This window comes from Pseudophryne corroboree, chromosome 2 (assembly GCF_028390025.1).
Source record: "Pseudophryne corroboree isolate aPseCor3 chromosome 2, aPseCor3.hap2, whole genome shotgun sequence".
NCBI lineage: Eukaryota > Metazoa > Chordata > Amphibia > Anura > Myobatrachidae > Pseudophryne > Pseudophryne corroboree.
The window spans coordinates 805143612-805162607 of NC_086445.1; the positions used below are offsets into that span (position 1 = coordinate 805143612).

At 45.9% G+C, this 18996-nt stretch overlaps 1 protein-coding gene across 4 annotated transcripts in view; it reads left to right on the forward strand.

The window, feature by feature from the left end:
* The window catches only part of KDM6A (lysine demethylase 6A), a 435435-nt gene extending 431446 nt beyond the window's left edge, over positions 1–3989 (forward strand). For all 4 annotated transcript variants that reach the window (XR_010241142.1, XM_063955630.1, XM_063955632.1 and 1 more), the window contains one exon: positions 2975–3989. Coding sequence is in view for 3 of the 4 variants with exons in the window: in XM_063955630.1 (XP_063811700.1) it covers positions 2975–3004 (30 nt within the window). In the remaining variant the exon portion in view is untranslated. The remainder of the gene's footprint in view (positions 1–2974) is intronic.
* The last annotated feature ends 15007 nt before the right edge of the window (positions 3990–18996 follow it).

Genomic DNA, 18996 nt, shown 5'->3' on the forward strand with positions numbered 1-18996 from the left:
GCAATGAAGGTGGTAAGTCGAACGTTAAAGTGGGCAGAACTTCATCATCCAGCCTTGTTTGCAGTGTTCATTCTGGGAAGCGGATTTTCTCAGTCGACACACCATTCATGCAAACGAATGGGCTTTACACCTCAAAGTCGTCCAAATTCTGGTAGTCAAGTGTGGGTTACTGGAGATAGATCTCATGGCGTCCCTTCAGAACAACAAAGTTCCCGCATATGGGTCAAGAAAAGAGGATCCCAAAGCGATCTTTGTGGATGCCCTGTCAGTGAGATGGGACTTTTGTCTGGCCTTTGTGTTTCCACCTATCGCTCGGTTACCCAGGGTGATGCGAAAGGCGAAACAAGGATGGGGCGACGTGATATTATTAGCTTCGGCTTGGCCCGGAAAACATTGGTACACAGATCTGCAGAGGTGGTCAATGGATGCTCCATTGCTACTCTCTCAACGTCCAGATCTACTGTCTCGGGGTCCTTGCTATCACAAGCACCTGGATTGACTGTCTTTGACGGCGTGGCTCTTGAGACTTGCATCCTGAAAGCAAGAGTATTCTCACAACAGATAATTCAAACAATGCTCAGAGCAAGGAAACCTTCCTCAGCTCACATTTTTTTACCAAATATTGGCAAACCTATATTCAATGGTGCAGTGACCGGAAGTTTGAGCCTAGGTCTTGTCCTAGCATTTTGTCAGTTCGGAATGGACAGAGGTCTAAGGGTGTCTTCCTTGAAAGTGCAAGTGTCAGCATTGACTGTATGGTTCCAAAAGAAAATTACTAACCTACAGGATGTGTATACTTTTTTCCAGGGAATGCTGCACATTCAACCTCCTTTTGTTCCTCCTACATTGCCTTGGGACTTAAGTTTAGTCCTAAAGGCCCTTCAAGTTGCCCAATTTGAACCACTAAAATGAGTGGATTTTAAATGGTTGATAGCTAAAGTTCTCTTTCTACTGGCTATTGCGTCAGCTAGAAGAGTTTCAGATTTAGGGACATTATTATGCCGCCCTCCTTTTCTGATTTTTTTTTTTTTTTTTTTTTTTTTTCCAGATAGAGTGGTTTTCAGAACCAAATCTGAATATCTTCCTAAGGTGGTGTCTAAATTTCACCTTAACGAAGAAATTGTAGTCCCGGCCTTCCAAGGGCCGGATCTTTCTGCGGAAGATGCATCATTGGACATAGTCCGTGCTTTAAGGATCTACGTCAGAGCTGGCCAATCCAGTCCTCAAGATCTACTAACAGTTCACATTTTCCAGACCACCTAGCTCGTGCACAGGTGTAGTCATTACTAATTAAGATGTGCTGCATTCATTCCTAACTGACAATTCTACAGATCTCCTGGAGGCCTGGAAAACATGAACTGTTGGTAGATCTCGAGGACCGGTTTGGCCAGCCCTGATCTACGTGGATCGTACAAGTGCCATCAGAAAAGCAGACACACTTCGTTCTGTACGGATTTCACAAGAGAGGATGGCCTGCTGATAAGCAGCCACTGGCGTGGTGGATTCGAATGATTTCAGAAGCATGTTCTGAAGCTGATCTCCCTGTTCCATCTACGGTCTCTTCTCACTCTACTCATAAGGTAGGTTCGTCATGGGCAGCACAAAGTGGTGCTTCAGCAAACAGATTTGTAAGGCAGCCACATGGTCTTCCATTAACACATTCATTAGACATTATGCCTCCGATACCTTTGCCTCTCAGGACGCTGAATTCGGGCAAAGGATTCTCCGTCTAATCAGGAGCGTCCCCACCACTGAATTACTTTGGGACATCCCAATGTTATCCTGTGGATAACCTGTGAACCCTGCAGGATAAATAATTGTTATGGTAGACTTACCGTTGATAACTCTTATTTCTCCTAAGTCCATAGGATCTATTGGAATCACCCTGACGCACCTGATTTGAGGAATCTCACTCACTAACCTCTTCCTTCTTGTACGGAAGGGTGTGCATGTGTGTTCTTCTCGCCTGATTAGGGCTCTCTGATGCTCCTGCCTTGATCTTTGGAAAACAACTGAATTGCCTGAGCCAGGAGGCAGGGATATAGGGACGGGCCCATTGCATTCTGGGAGGCCAAAAGCTTTGACCGTTTTGTACCAATCCGCTGTCGCTACCTCATATCCCAATGTTATCCTGTGGACTTAGGAGAAATAGTTATCAACGGTAAGTCTACCGTAGCGATTATTTTCATGTGCTTGTTCTCCATCGCTCTGCATTTTTATGCATAATTAATACACGATACTTGAAAAGTGGATAATGCCGCAATCTAGTATCTTTACATAGTGTTCTTATGTTGAAGCACATCGTTGTGGACCGGATACAGTCATGATTCCGGCAGTCAAATTACGTCGCAGGAATCCTGATACTCTTCAGAATGCCGACATCGGCATACTGAATAGGTAAACATACCGGCATCTAATTCCCGACACCTGGAATGCAGATCGTACACACCATGCACCGCTGCAGGGGTAAACTTCGTGGGGAAGGGGGGGGGTGTTGTACGTTTAGGCTGTGGGAGGTTGGTTAGGGTTAGGCAGCGCTCCAGAAGAGGGTTAGGGTGAGGCACCCCCTCGGAGGGTTAGGGTGAGGCTGCAGGGAGGGAAAGTTAGGTTTAGGCACGTACGGGGGAAGGTTAGAGTTAGGCACTGGGGGAGGGTGGTTAGTTTGCGGCAGCAGGGAGAGTTAGGGGGGTTATGGGACAAGGTATAACACTCCAAACCCCTGTAAGTTTCATGTTAATCGGGGTAACATCGTCTGTATTTAGTACGTCAGGGCCCCAGACGCCGGCATCCCCTACTGAATCCTTGTGGACTACATTATTTTTGTCCTCTCTTATTATTGTTTCTTTTCTTAAAGCAAATTAAGACTGGAAATGTGTAATAAATGTAATGGTGATCTTGATGAGGAGCAAAGTGCTTCTGAAAATTTTGTGTAATGCTTTGCTTCTAAACTGATTTCTGATTTTCCCCCTTTTAGGCTCCTCCAATGCCTTCACCATCCTCTTGACATTTTTCCATGGACAGTTAATGAGAACATTTCTGATATTCAGGAACCACTGGGTTTTTTTTTCTCCTCTTAAGTTTTTTTTGTCGTTTTGTGTTCCTACTTCTCTTTTTGTTAGGTAGCTGTTCCATAAGGCTGCTGGCTGAAAGCTGCGTCTATGCAACCTTCCAAGTGCGGAGTGTCAACCAACTGGATAGGAGAAATGCTCTTACTCCAGGACTTTACTATAAATAATGCTGATCCAGCTGTTCATTTAAAGAAGAAATCCATGTTTTGTATATATCTAACAAAACTGGCAACATTATACAGACTACTGACTTGAAAAATCACTTTAGTTTTTTTGGTTGTTTTTTTAATATATATATATATATATAAATGTCCTTTTTTTTTCCCTTACCTTTCTTTTTTGGCTGAATATTTTTTTATTTTTTTTTTCATTTACATCCCACGTACCATCCCAGTTTTGTTTTAATTACTAACTTAGCTGGTTGTCTTTGTAAAGTAGTTAGAAATTTTATGTCTTACGAGCAATTTTTTTAATGTGAAAAGTGAGAAATATTTTTTTTTCTTAAGCCGCTTTCAGTTCTTTTCTGTCCTGTTTTGGAAACCATGACGGTTACAATTTATGTTTCCTAAAAAAAAAAAAAAAAGAAAGAAAAAAAATCTATAAAAAAAAATATTGAAAAAAATTAAAACAAAACTAACAGCCAAGTCACAAAGATAAATGGGTTGCACATAGACTAAGGAATAAACTTCAGATTTGTGATTTTTGTTTCTAATCTTGATGTAAATTTACACTATTTATAAATACATATTTATTGCTTGAAAATATTTGTGAATGGAATGCTGTTATTTTTTCCAGATTACCTGCCATTGAAATTTAAGGAGTTCTGTCATTTGAAACACTACTCCTGTTACATTTTCTATGTGTAAATAAAACTGCTTAGCATTGTACAGAAACTTTTATTAAAATTGTTTAATGTTTAAAGCGTTTTTCTTTTTGAATTTTACCAGAATCAATGTACAGTGCTTAGTCTTTTATTCATGTTCAAATCTACTTACATATATATTTATATATACACTTGTGTGTGTATATATGTAAATAAATATCAATTATTGTGTGGAAGGGAAACTACATTTTATATAAGGTCTATATCACTAGTAAATAAGTTGTCTACTGTAAGTATTGCTTACAAACCATTTTTTATTATATAGTACGTGATCATGATCTGCAGTGTCCTTCAGATTTGTTTTTTTATGTTAAATGGTCAATGATGCAATAAAACAGAAAACATTTGTTAAACTCTGCTATAAAAAATGATTGTTGTCCATTAAGGTAAAAAACTAGTTTGCTTTTATTTGTTTTATTTTTCAAAGACTAGTTTAGTTTCATTTGGCATGAATGGAATATTTGATTTTTCCATACACATTTCAAAATGCTAAACAATCTTACATTCCAAAATAAAACGTGTGAAAACATTTTGGGTAGGTAAAGACAGACTTATTTTCAGAATGATTCTTTAAAGTATACTTATTTTTATAAGCTACGGTGTATTCCAAAGAAAAAATAATGTATAATAAACTTCTCACGTGGTACTATAATTTATATTCATCATTTTTAAGACTAATTTCTGTGTTTTCATGCGTCACTCACTCATAATCTACATTTAACATGACTGTCATAAATTGTAATCTTATATATAAATTGTTTTTCCAGTTACCACTTGGAAAGCAAATGATTTTATTTTTTGAGCCTGAAACACAACATAAATAAAAGGACAACAATTTAATTTATTTAATATTCAAATCTTGTGTAGTGTTTTATGTTTTCCGGAGTCATGTTGTATGGCACTGAAAATATATTTCCTAGTTTAACCTGTTTACAAGGTATACTAGCACTAGCAATCTGCTTTATTGTGCATACAATTTCACAGGCTCTTTACAGTAAGTTATGGAAAACACCTTTACTTGTTTTACTTTTTTGGAATATGTACAGTACAACACAATTTTTCAGTCATTCACATATGACTGTTAAGATTAGTTAAGAGCACAGGTTCCCAAACTTGGTCCTCAGGACCCCACACAGTGCATGTTTTGCAGGTCTCATCACAGTGAAACAATTAGTTCCATCTGTGGACCTTATAAAATGTCAGAGTGATGAGTGCACCTGCTGGGGTACCTGGAAAACCTTGACTGTTTGGAGCCCTGAGTTTGAGAACCTACGATTAAGCGCAATTAAATTCTGCAGTCACCTGTCTGTTTTTTTTATTTGTTTTTTTTCTAGAAATTGTTTTAGTTAATCTACTTTGGTAACGAATGTATATTTAGTACATCAAAAGCATGTTGATGTAGGCTTAGGTACCACAATAGATCATGAGTTGTGTATTTCTTTAAGCACAGGTGTCTGTTTTTGTTTGTCAGTAATTATCCCACCTGCTTCCTCAGGCAGATATCCTTAAACTATGACCTGCTGGATAATGGTTGAGAAACAAGATTATCTTTCTGCAGCAGGTTAAATCGATTTCCACAGGGAAACATCGGGGTAGAATGGATCTTGATTCAGAGGCACCAACATTCTAACGCTTTAGGCTGTCCCAGGATGCATTGGGGCCTCCTCTATAACCCCGACTCCCAGCACTGTGAGCGTCGTTTCAGTTGTAGTCTGCAGCAGCAGGTCACTTAACAGGTGGGCTGCACTGGGCAGCCCTGAAAAAGCTTTTTCTGCTGCGGGGTACTCTGGGCTCCACAAGGAATAACATTGGGGTGTAGTGGAGGATCTTGATCCGAGGCACCAACAGGCTCAAAGCTTTAGACTGTTCCCAAGAAGCACAGTGCCGCCTCCTCTATAACCTCACCTCCATGCCAGTGAGCTCAGTTTGTAGTTGGTGCCTGCAGTAGCTTCAGGCAGCCTATTCTTAGCTTTAACTTTAAAGTAAAGAAGAGGATTTTACAAGGGCTGCAGAAGGCTGTGTCTGATAGACGTCTCTGCTGCAGCTCCATCACCCCCAGCGGCGCTGTTGCCGGGTCACTACAGCGGAGGCGCCGGCTTCTACCTCTCTCTGCCTGTGAATGCCGCCGTCTCCCGGATGGCGGGGCCGCTGACAATGGAGAGGTAAGGGACTTCTGTGCCGCTCTGCACCGCGATCCCGCGCGGCCGTGGACACAGATTACAGATTACCAGGGTGATTATGGGCACAGGTCAGGGGGGACGTTATAGCATTACCCCCCCCCCCCCTGCTTTACTGCCCGTACCCGCGGTGGGGATGCCAGCAGGGGGAGCAGACGGGCTGCAATGATCCCGCCCTGCTTCATTCTCCCTCACTCCCAGTCAGCAGCCATTACAGATAGAGCCTTGCTGTTCCTGGGATTGCTAGGGCAAATCCTCCTCTGCGGAACTGCCTGACTGCCAGTGCTGTGCTTCCTACAGGACACTTGAGTATTCTACCTGTCACTGTGACTGGGTTAGTTAAGAAAGAGTGCATACTGTCAGGGTTGTGTGGTACAAACACCCTGTGATATACATCCAGTGCCTACTGCGTTTGTTATATCTATTGTTATCACATATAGCCATACTGAGTATTACTTTGTATTGCTAGTCCAGTGCAGTTTATGGTACATAATTTCTGCATGGTACGTTTGTGAGTATATACGTGCATGAAGGAACCGACGGATCGTCGGGTGGAGGGCTGTTTAAAAGCGATTTATACCCTTTCTGGGGCTGTACAAAGGCCAACTATTGCAACAACTTGGGCTGCTGAAGCGTGGGCTCAGGAACTCGAGGCGGAACTGCCTTCTGATGCATCTGAGCATGCTCGACAATGTCTCATATATTGCCACGGCCTTAAGGAGGCGCCCTCCGATGCCGGGGTGCTCGCGGCCAAGGCTGCTACTGCGTCTGTTTTGGACAGACGTATCCTTTGGTTGAGATCCTGGTTGGTGGATTTGGATTCCAGAAAAACTCTGGAGGTACTTCCTTTCAAGGGAGACATTCTCTTTGGAGACGACCTCGATAAGATTGTGGCGGTTCTGGCTACTGCTAAAACCGCTTGCCTACCTAGTACGACTCCTTCAGCATAGAAGGCTAAAAGTACTTTCCCTCAGCCCTTTCGTACTCCAGGTAAAGCAAAAGGTCAGGCGTACCCAAAGCATATATAATAGGAAAGGAAAGACAAAAGAAATCCTTTTTGGGAGCACTCTTATTAATTATAATCAATCTAGACAAAATGATAATGTGATAATGAATAATCTAAAACTTAACATTTATTCTGTTCCTATTAAAATATCGACCAATGCGGTCCAATATAGCTATAATCTCTATCTTAATTTATAAAATAAAGAATAAAATAGAAAGGTGAAATATGGAATATAGTGAGAGTGAGCAGTATAGAGCCGCTCCACCAGTGTTGTTCAGAATGAAAAATAGGTGATCATCTTGGTGATATCCACAGTGCCTGGTATTCCTATGTGGTCCCCCTTCAAAGTACTAACCAGGTCTATCCTATCAGCTTCCGAGATAGAAGATCGGGCTACTTTCAGGATAGTACGACCTTGAATAGTAAAGATGATAAATGAAGGAAGAGAGAACCCACTTCTGCTGTCTGTACTCTGCCTGATACTCGTTACCGGATCAATTGGCCCCAGGCTTTTCCAGATGAGAGAGTGTTGGAAAAGAGAACCATCACCTGTCTCATAGGGAACTGAATAATCGCTTTCCTTGGAAAAGAGACAGAGCAAAAGAAAGAAAGAAGAATGAGAAACCACTTCTGCTTTCTGTTGTGACAGCAAAATGTACGCTGAGAAGGGCGAATGCCCTTGTCAACACTGCTGTCAGCCAGATGAGAGAGTGATAAAAAGAAAGGTTCAGCTCGAAATAGATTGTGGGAGGAGTCAATGTTGAATAATTTATAATTTATAGTTTGATTAGAATAAATTCATTCAAAAACCATCCCAAATTCATATGTGGCTAATCACCTTTTAATTTGCCTAATAAAACTGCCCAATGATAAACAATAATTATACTAATGATTGGACAGTTGTAGCAAGATCCACTAGAATAAGCATTTAGCCATTATTATGTATCATGAACATTAATCAATCTGTGTATAGTACTGGTTCCAATAAGATAATTATTCTTGGTTATTGTGAATCATGGACATTAATCACTCTATATGTGGTGCGGGTTCCAATAGGAGTAATCAGATTGAATTTATCAGAAGCTATGTAGATAAGTAAAATCATGCTCATCTAGGGCAAAAATTCAAATGAAGAGAACAATAAAGAAAGAAAGAGAGAGAGAAAGAAGTTTGTTGTTAGATAACAAAGAAAAACACTGGACTCTCACATATATAAGAGAAAAATTATAAAAAAGTACCCAAAGCATGCCCGTACTTACAGGCCTGCCAAGCCCAGACCGAAGTGTGCTTGGGCCGCCCGTCAATCAGCTTCAAAAACTGATAAGCCGACCGCATGACGGGGCGGGCCTCCCTCTGGGGGATCCCAGGGTGGGGGGCCGACCTCTAGGTTTTACCCAGGAATGGTTGAAGACCACTTCGGATACCTGGGTGAGGGAAGTCGTTGCTCGAGATTACGCCATACCCTTCAAGAATCGCCCCCCATCTTCGATTTTGCCTAACAGATGTGCCTCTGGATCCGGCAAAAGCAAACACGTTGCACTCGGTGGTACATTCCCTCCTGTCCACAGGAGTGGTGGTACAGGTGCCTCTGACTCAGAGGGGCAAGGGGTTCTATTCACCGCTGTTTCTAGTCACGAAACCGAACGGGTCCTCGTGGCCCAGTCTCAATCTGAAGTCCTTGAACAAGCATGTGCGAATTTCCAAGTTCTGTATGGAAACGCTGCGCTCCATTGTTCTGGCCATGGAGCCTTGGGACTATATGGTCTCCCTGGACATACAGGATGCCTACCTACATATTCCTATTGCGGTATCTCGTTAGCAGTACCTGCGGTTTGCAGTGGGCAACCTTCATTACCAATTTCGGGCATTACCTTTTGGTTTGACAACGGCTCTGCGGGTCTTCACCAAGGTTATGGCAATCATGATGGCCACGCTACGCCGTCAAGGGGTCAGGAAACTACCATACCTAGATGATTTGTTGATCCTGGCGAGTTCCCCAGAACTTCTCCTGTGTCATCTCGATTTGACAATCCAGTGCATTCAAGCCCACGGATGGCTGATCAACTGGAAGAAATCCTCCCTGGTTCCGGCTCGGAGCATGGTACACCTGGGAGCGTTATTGGACACCCACAACCAGCGGTTGTTCCTGTCTCAGGAGAAAGTCCTGAAGCTTCAGGACAATATCCGATGCTTCCTATCCCATCAGCTAGTGTTGATCCATTCGGCGATGCAAGTGCTAGGTCTCATGGTGTCTGCTTTCGACATGGTGGAGTATGCGCAATTCCATTCTCGCCCTCTGCAGAAGTTGATTCTGTCCAAGTGGGACGGCCTGCCTCACCGGATCAGATCTCTCATGATCTCCCTATCATCAGAGCTCCACCTGTCCCTGAGTTGGTGGCTTCAGGACCAACGATTGGGCAGGGGCCGTCCCTTCTGGATATCCAACTGGGTCCTGCTGACAACGGATGTCAGTCTGAGAGGTTGGGGCGCGGTGTTGGAACTACACTCACAACAGGGTCGGTGGAGCGAGGAGGAGTCTCTACTCCCGATAAACATTCTGGAACTGCGGCAGTGTTCAATGTGTTGACAATGGCCCAGCATCTGATACAGAGCAGACCTGTTCAAGTACAATTGGACAACGCCACCACGGTGGCGTACGTCAATCATCAGGGCGGCACTCGAAGCCGCATGGCAATGAGGGAAGTATCAAGGATTCTTCAGTGGGCAATGCCATCTGCCGGCCATATCAGCAGTGTTCATTCCGAGCGTTCTGAACTGGGAGGCGGACTATCTCAGTCGTCAGGACGTGCACGCCGGAGAGTGGAGCCTACATCCGGAGGTGTTTCAACTTCTCGTGGACAAGTGGGGTCTCCCAGATGTGGACCTGAAGGCGTCCCGACACAATCACAAGGTTCCGGTCTTCGGAGCACGGACAAGGAATCCTCAAGCAGCATTCGTGGATGCTCTATCAATCCCGTGGAACTTTCGGCTGCCGTATGGGTTTCCTCTGGTGTCCCTCCTGCCCAGAGTAATACGAAAGTTCAAGCAAGAAGGAGGAAACCTTCTTCTAGTCGCTCCAGCGTGGCCCAGGTGGCACTGGTTCTTCGATCTACAGGACCTCTCGTTGGATCGTTCCCTTCTACTTCACAACGACCAGACCTCCACGTTCAGGGCCCTTGTGTTTACCAGGATTTGACGGCATGGCTCTTGAAGCTTCCGTCCTGAGGGCCTAGGGTTTTTCTGAGGCGGTCGTTCAAACTATGTTGAAGGCCCGTAAGCCGGCTTCTGCTCAGATATACCATAGGGTCTGGAATGCTTACTTTACTTGGTGTGTGTCTCGCAATCATGACGTTTTCAAGTTTAGTACGGCCAAATTATTGGCCTTTCTACAACGAGGCCTGGATTTAGGCCTGCGTCTGGCCTCCCTCAAGGTTCACATCTCGGCCTTGTCGGTTTGGTTTCAGAGAAAGATCACTACCCTGCCTGATGTCCATACTTTGACTCCGGGTGTGCTGAGGATTCAGCCTCCTTATGTGACACCTGTGGCCCCTTGGGATCTGTCGGTGGTCTTGGAGGCCTTACAAGAGTCTCCGTTTGAGCCTCTTACCTCTGCTGATCTTAAGTGGCTTTCCCTTAAGGTGTTGTTTTTGCTGGCTATTATTTCAGCTAGAAGGGTCTCTGACTTGGGTGCCTTATCATATAAGTCCCCCTATTTGATTTTTCACCATGACTGGGCGGTTCTTCGGACATGCCCAGGTTATTTACCCAAGGTGGTGTCTTTCCACCTTAACCAGGAGATTGTGGTTCCGGCCTTTAATTCTCCTGAGTTGTCTTCCAAAGAGCGGTCTTTGGATGTGGTACGGGCTCTCCGTATCTATGTGAAGAGAACTTCCTCCGTTAGGAAATCCGATTCTCTTTTTGTGTTTGGTTTTCACAAACGTGGCTGGCCTGCTTCTAAGCAGACATTGGCCAGATGGATTAGAATGGTGAGTGCACATGCTTATGTACAGGCCGGTCGTCCGGTTCCTGTTACCATCAAAGCCCAGTCTACTCGGTCGGTTGGACCTTCTTGGGCGGCCCACCGTGGTGCGATCCTTGAACAATTGTGCAAGACGGTTACATGGTCCTCGAGGAACACGTTTATTAGGTTCTATGCCTTTGTTACTGCCGCTTCCCAGGATGCTTCATTTGGACGCCGGGTTCTTGTGCCCGCTACAGTGCGTCCCCTCCCATAAGGAACTGCTTTAGGACATCCCCAATGTTATTCCTTGTGGAGCCCAGTGTACCCTGCAGCAGAAAACAAGATTTATGGTAAGAACTTACCGTTGTTAAATCTCTTTCTGCGAGGTACACTGGGCTCCACAAGGTGCCCACCCTGATGCACTTAGCTTTTTTGGGTTGGTATTGGCATAGCCGCTGACACTCTCCTGTGGTTAGTGTGTGGTGTAATTGGCTATGAGCGGTTGTCGTCTGGTACCTGCTACTGCATTGGGCTGGTTAATTAAACTGAGCTCACTGGCATGGAGGTGGGGTTATAGAAGAGGCGGCGCTGTGCATCTTGGGAACAGTCTAAAGCTTTGAGCCTGTGGGTGTACCAGCGCTGGCTGATCATGCACAAATATATTAATCACTAATCCGAAAGACTTAGTAAAAAGATATAACACAATTATTTAGCATTTTAAAACATATTTTAAAAAAAATAAGAGCCTATGCCACAATATGCCTGAATGTTGGATATTGACTGAATAAACCACATAAGTGACTTAAGACACTCGTGAAAAGTTAATGTCACTGGATATGTCCATCACTAATCGGCTGTTTTGCATTTAACCGATAATTGCAGGTATGAGGTATTTACCAGTGGTCCTCGTGCAGATAATGTCCACCAATTAAATAACTGGAACCAATTTTCTCCTCAGCATGCCAGAAGAAGGTCCAGATGGGTAAGTACTGCAGTATGAATGTCCAAGATAGTGGTACTGGAGTGTCAATCGGATGTCACAAGTTGAAATTGGATGTCAAAATAGGCAATAAGCTAAACGCGTTTCGCTGGTTAGTGCAGTCCAGCTTCCTCAGGAGCAAGCTTTTCTTGTTTTCATTACTTAAGCTTTGAGCCTGTTGGTGCCACAGATCAAGATCCTACTCTACACCCTGATGTTATTCCTTGTGGAGCCCAGTGTACCTTGCAGAAAGATTTAACAATGGTAAGTTCTTACCATAAATCTCGTTTTCTGACAGAATTTCTTCAAAACTGGCTGTCAGCGCTTTGTCATGGTGACACTTCAGCACTGCAGCGCCATCACCTCCCAAGCGGCTTTAGGCACATGGTCACATCCTGGTTCGCGTGGCTGCTACGGGGAGGAGGTAAGAGGGTCCCCCATGCGGGTCCTGCTTTTAAATCGTAATCCATCCACGACCTAGGGAGACAAGTTGCTGCGCTGGCGTGAACACTGTCACTGAGTAGGGACCTCACTAGACCACCAGGGCAATAGAGCACAGCCCAGGTGTATTAACGCCCCATTTAATAAGGCTCACTAGTACCTGGGGTAGAAGTCCTGCATATGGGGAGACTGTGCTTGACCTGTAGCCTCTCCCTGGCCCAGGGTGCCATCTGCTGCAGATTTTTCCCCCCCTGGAGCTGCCTCACAATCTCCCTCACTCCCTGACTGAGATGCTGGGCACCATCTAATAAGCATAGTTGCGGCTGGGACTGCAGGACAAGGCCTCCCATGTAAAGCCGCCTGCATACAGTGCTGTGACTTTACAAACACTTGAGTATTCTAAATTTCTGCACAGGGAAACATCAGGGGGTGTAGAGACAGATCTTGATCCAGGCACCAATAGGCTAAAGCTTTAGACTGTCCGAGGATGCATTGGGGCCTAGTCTAAAACCCCGCCTCCAAGCACTGTGAGTTCAGTTTCGAGTTTGTCTCCTACAGAGCAGATCACTTTAATACGGGGGCTGCACTGGGCAGCCCTGACAAAGCTTTTAGAAGACTTCAAGATCTGCAGCACTTACATGTCAGGGTGACATTCTGTGCTGCGGTTCCATCACCTCCCCAGCGGCGTCGCATACTCACGCTGGCTGTTTCCGGGTACTTGCGGCGGGGACGCTCCAGCATTGGGCACATGGTCGCAGCGCTCTCCTGGATTGTGTGACTGCTACAGAAGGGAGGAGGTAAAGAGGGTCCCCCAGGCGGGACCCGCCATTACATAGCGTTCCGATCGCAGTCTAAGGAGACACTGCGACGCTGGCGTGGACAGTGTAACCGAGCAGGGCATAGGAGTACAGTTTGGGTGTACTATTGCCCACTTTACTAAGACTCCGTAGTACCAGGTGGTGAGGACCAGCATAGGGGAGATGGCGCTTGACCTGTAGCCCCTCCCCCAGCTCCGGGAGCCATCTACTGCTGGTGTTCCCGCCCTTGAGCAGCCTCATATTCTCCCTCACTCCCTGACTGAGAAGCTGGGCACCATCTTCTAAGAATTGCTACGACTGGTCTCCGGGACTGCAGGGCAAGGTCTTCTCTGTAAATCCGCCTGTATATCAGCGCCGTGATTTTACACACACTTAAGTATTCTACATTTCGATATTAAGACAGCGTTAGTTAAGAACAAGTGTACCTGTGCCAGAATATATTATACGAGTATTCTGATATATACATCTGGCCTCAGACCTTGTTATATACATATATACATTTACTAGTCCAGTTTCATTGTCTTGCTAAAATAATTATCTGCATTGTGACTGTGTGTGTCTGTATCTCCTGTGTGGGTTTCACTTTCAGTGTATCCCAGCTTTAGCTATCACTATTCTATACCCTAAGGGACTAGGTGCGTCTGGGTCACATATATAGTGCTTCACAGTATTTTCCGTTAAGTGTATTCTACTTACTCAGTCACGTACTTCCGGATTTATTCGCTGGTGTTGTGTAATGTGTACGCTGTCACATACTAGGGGATTTTTTTTGCAAGTATTGTACTCTGGCTGTATTGTACTCATACGCTCTGTGGTTACATTCACTGAAAATGTCTTAACACAAAGGGCAGGAAATCTGCTTACGCTCCTGTATCACGCAGAGCATGCGCCAAGGATTTGCCTGAGGGGGAAGTTTTGTATGACAGTCTGAGTACTGTGTGCCATACATCTCCAAGTCATTCCACAGCATATCAAGAGCCTACTTGGGCAGCGTTCTCAACTATGCTCAATACGCTTGTTGACACGCCTTACGCCACCTATGGGACCTCCAGTTCCATTGCAGCCACATATTGTCCCTATGGTATATCCGCCTTGGGCGGATAATTTATCTACCCAGTTACAGCAATTGAACCAATCCTTGGTTAGACATAAAACTGCCCCAAGTCACTCTCGTGTCACACGGTCATCTAAGCGGGCTACTTCCTCCTCACCATCCACTAATCTCTCAGAATATTCTGATACAGTTGATTCAGACGAAGAATCTACTACTCAGGTTGATGTCCCTGACTTAGTGGCTGCTGTTAAGCAGATCCTACAGATCACTGATGATGAGGATTCCACTACGGTGTCTATGAAACCTGATAAGTTTAAACGTCAGAAGGTAACTAAAACTTTATTACCGCTTTCTGAACATTTAGTAGACATACGTCAAGAACCCTGGTCGTCTCCAGGAAAGAAATTCTCCCTATCTAAAAGGATGGTAACTCACTACCCTCTCCCTTCAGAGTTATGTAACAAGTGAGAAAATTCACCGCCGGTGCATTCCCATGTCACCCGTCTCGTGGTGTCATCTACTCTGCCTGTCACCACTGTCACCTCACTGAAAGAACCGAAAGATAAGCGTGTGGAGGGATACCTGAAGTCTATTTACACCCTTACAAGTGCTGTACATAGACCCACTATAGCAGCCTCCTGGGCTGCAAAAGGAATTGAAGCATGGGTTCAGGCATTAGAGGACGAGCTGCCTTAGGATATATCTGACGCTGCCAGACAATACCGGTCTCTTATTACCACTGCTGCCTATTACGTTCAGGAGGCGTCCACTGAGGCGTGTGTTGGCGGCCAAGGCATCGACTACATCCATCCTGGCTCGCCATATTCTGTGGTTGAGGTCATGGAAGGTGGATCTGGACTCCCAAAAGACTTTGGAGGTACTTCTTTAAGGGGGACATTCTATTTGGGGAAGATCTCAATAAAATTGTGGCTGACTTAGCGGCTCAAGGAAAAGCAAAAGGTCAAACATACTCAAGACAGTCTCGTGCTCCCAAGACCACTAAGCCCAAGCCAAATAATCCTGGGCTACCCGTCAGCCTGCTTCTAAACACGACAAGCCTGCTGCATGACGGGGCGGGCCTCCCCCTGGGGGACCCCAGGATGGGAGGCCGACTTCTGCGATTCACCCAGGTCTGGTTGAAGACTACTTCAGGCGCATGCGTGCGAGAAGTTCTCTCTCACTGGTACGTAGTCTCTTCGAGACATCGCCCTCACCAGCTCTGCACAATGGTTATCTCTTCAGATCCATTAAAGGCACAAGCTCTTGAAGTGTTGTGTGTTCCCTCCTGGATACAGGAGTGGTGGTGCCAGTACCTCTATCCCAGAGAGGCAGAGGATACTACTCGACCCTGTTTCTGGTCCCGAAACCCAATGGATCTTTCCAGCCTATACTCAACCTCAAATCACTGAACAAGTTTGTGAGAGTGTCCAAGTTCCATATGGGAACATTGCGCTCAATTGTACTGCCCATGGAAGCCAGAGCCTAATATGGTATCCCTGGATATACAAGATGCTTACCTGCATATACCTATTGCCATATCGCATCAGCAATATCTGCGGTTTGCTATTGGCAACCTTCACTATCAATTCCAGGCTCTGCCATTTGGACTGGCCACGGCCCCTCGGATCTTCATCAAGGTTATGGCCGTGATGATGGCTCATCTCCGTTGCCAGGGAGTCAGGATCCCGCCTTATCTGGACAACTTGCTGATTTTGGCAAACTCCCATGATGTCCTTCTCAGTTATCTTTAACTGACTGTAAACTTCCTACAAGCCCACAGGTGGCTTATGAATGGGAGTAAGTCCTCGCTGGTCCCTGCTCGGAGCATGGTGCACCTGGGGGCACTTCTGGACAGACACAGCCAACGGCTGTTTCTGTCTCCAGAGAAGGTCCTGAAACTTCAGGGCAGGATCAGATACTTCCTCTCTCACCCAAGAGTGTCGATACACTCGGCGATGCAAGTACTAGGCCTCATGGTGTCTGCTTTCGACATGGTACAGTATGCTCAATTTCATTCCCGCCCTCTGCAGAGGTTAACCCTTTCCAAGTTTGACGGCCTACCTCATCGGATCAGGTCTCGCATGATCTCCTTGACTCCGGAGGTTCATCTGTCACTGACCTGGTGGCTACAGGCCCAGCGGTTAAGCAGGGGCCATCCCTTCTGGAACCCCAACTGGGTCCAATTGACTAGATGCCAGTCTGGGGTTGGGGCGTGGTGTTGGAACCACACTCCTACCGGGGGTCGGTGGACCAAAGAGGAATCACTTCTCCCAATAAACATTCTGGAATTGCGGGCAGTGTTCAATGCTTTGTCTCTTGCCCTGCCTCTGATACAGAACAGGCCTGTTTAAGTATGGTCAGGCACCGCCACCATGTTGGCATACATAAACCATCAAGGAGGCACTCGAAGCCGCATGGCAATGATGGAAGTATCAAAAATCCTTAGTTGGGCGGAACGCTATCTGCCAGCAATGTCGGCAGTGTTCATTCCGGGAGTCCTCAACTGGGAAGCGGATTTCCTCAGTCGCCAGGACGTGCATGCCGGAGAGTGGAGTCTTCATCAGGAAGTCTTTCAACTCCTAGTGGACAAGTGGGGCCTACCAGATGTAGACCTGATGGCGTCTCGACACAATCACAAAGTTCCGGTCTTCAGATCAAGAACCACGGGTCCTCGAGCAACGTTCGTGGACGCACTGGCAATTCCATGGAACTTTCGGCTGCCCTACGTGTTCCCTCCAGTGTCTCTCCTACCCAGGGTGTTACAGAAGTTTAAACAAGGAGGAGGAATACTACTTCTAGTCTCTCCAGTGTGGCCCAGGCAGCATTGGTTCTCAGACCTATAGGGTCTATCGATAGAGCGTCCTCTTCTTCCTCAATGCCCAGAACACCTCGTTCAGTGCCCTTGTGTCTACTCGGACCTGGCTTTGACGGCATGGCTCTTGAAGCATCACTCCTGAAGGCCAAAGGATTCTCTGATGCGTTTATCCAAACTATACTGACTGCCCACAAACCGGCTTCTGTGTGGATTTATTACAGGGTCTGGAATTCTTACTTCACCTGGTGTTCTGCTAAGAATTATGATGCATACAAATTCAGAACTTCCACACTTCTGACTTTTCTGCAACAAGGCCTGGACTTAGGCCTTCGTCTGGCCTCCCTCAAGGTTCATATCGCTGCCTTGTCGGTGTGGTTTCAGAGAAAATTGCGTCTATTCCTGATGTTCATACTTTCACTCAGGGTGTTTTACGGATTCAGCCTCCCTATGTCCCTCCTGTGTCTCCATGGGATCGGTCTGTTTTCCTGAATGCCCTGCAAGAGTCTCCATTTGATCCTCTTGTCGTCCACCCTTTCTGATATTTTACAGTTACCGAGCAGTTTTTAGAACTCGCCCTGCTTATTTGCCTATGGTGGGGTCATCTTTCCACCTTAATCAAGAGATTGTGGTTCCGGCCTTTATCTCTTCTGATATGTCCTCCAAAGAGCGGTCTTTGGATGTGGTAAGGGCTCTTCATATTTATGTGGAGAGGACTGCCTCTATCAGGAGGAGGTCAGATTCCCTTTTTGTACTTTGTTTTTCACAAACGTGGCTGGCATGTGAATAAGCAAACCTTGGTCAGATGGATTAGAATTGTGATTGCACAAGCCTATGCGCAGGCTGGACTTCCAGCTCCTGCTGCTATCAGAGCACATTTTACACGGTCTGTTGGGCCATCTTGGACTGCCCGCCGGGGCACGTCCACTGAACAATTGTGCAAGGCGGCTATGTGGTCCTCAGTGAACACGTTCATTAGGTTCTATGCCTTTGATACTTCCGCCTCCCAGGATGCTTCCTTTGGACGCCGGGTTCTCATACACGCTACGGCGCATCCCCTCCCATGAGGAACTGCTTTAGGACACTCCCGATGTCTCCCTGTGGAAACCAATGTACCCCGCTGCAGAAAAGGAGATTTATGGTAGACTTACTCATGGTTAAATCTCTTTCTGCGAGGTACATTGGTTCCACAGGGCGTTCACCCTGATGCACCTAGCTTCTATGGTTTTTTATGGCATTAGACACTAGTCCCTTCTCCTGTCGTGAGAACGTGGTTCTATGTGACTAACACCTCTTTTACCTGCTCCTGCATTGGACTGGTTAACGAAACTGAGCTCACAGTGCCTGGAGGTGGGGTTATAGAGGAGGCCCCAATGCATCCTGGGACAGTCTAAGGGGTATATGCAATTGCGGTCGAATTCCCCAAAATGTCGAAAAACAGGGCAATTTTCGACCAAAAAAAATTCGACAATGCAAAAGTTCCCACCATTGAATATAATGGAGAGGCTTTGCGATGCGCTGTCTGACAGCTCAGATGCGCATAGCCAATCAGCAGAGTGCCAGGACGTTGCGCTCGCTGATTGGCTGAAGGGACCTTTCTGTGACAGCAGTCACGGGGAGGCCTCTGCATTCGGGGAAAGGGGTCCCATGTGTAAACATGGGACCCCTTTCAGTCCGTTTGGTCCGGGTGTTCGTTTTGTTGTTTTGCCAAGTACGAGGATTATTTTAAAAGTTCCGGACACTGGATTGAGGTGAGTATAATTCTTTTCACAGGTACACCGTGGATTCTACTTGGAC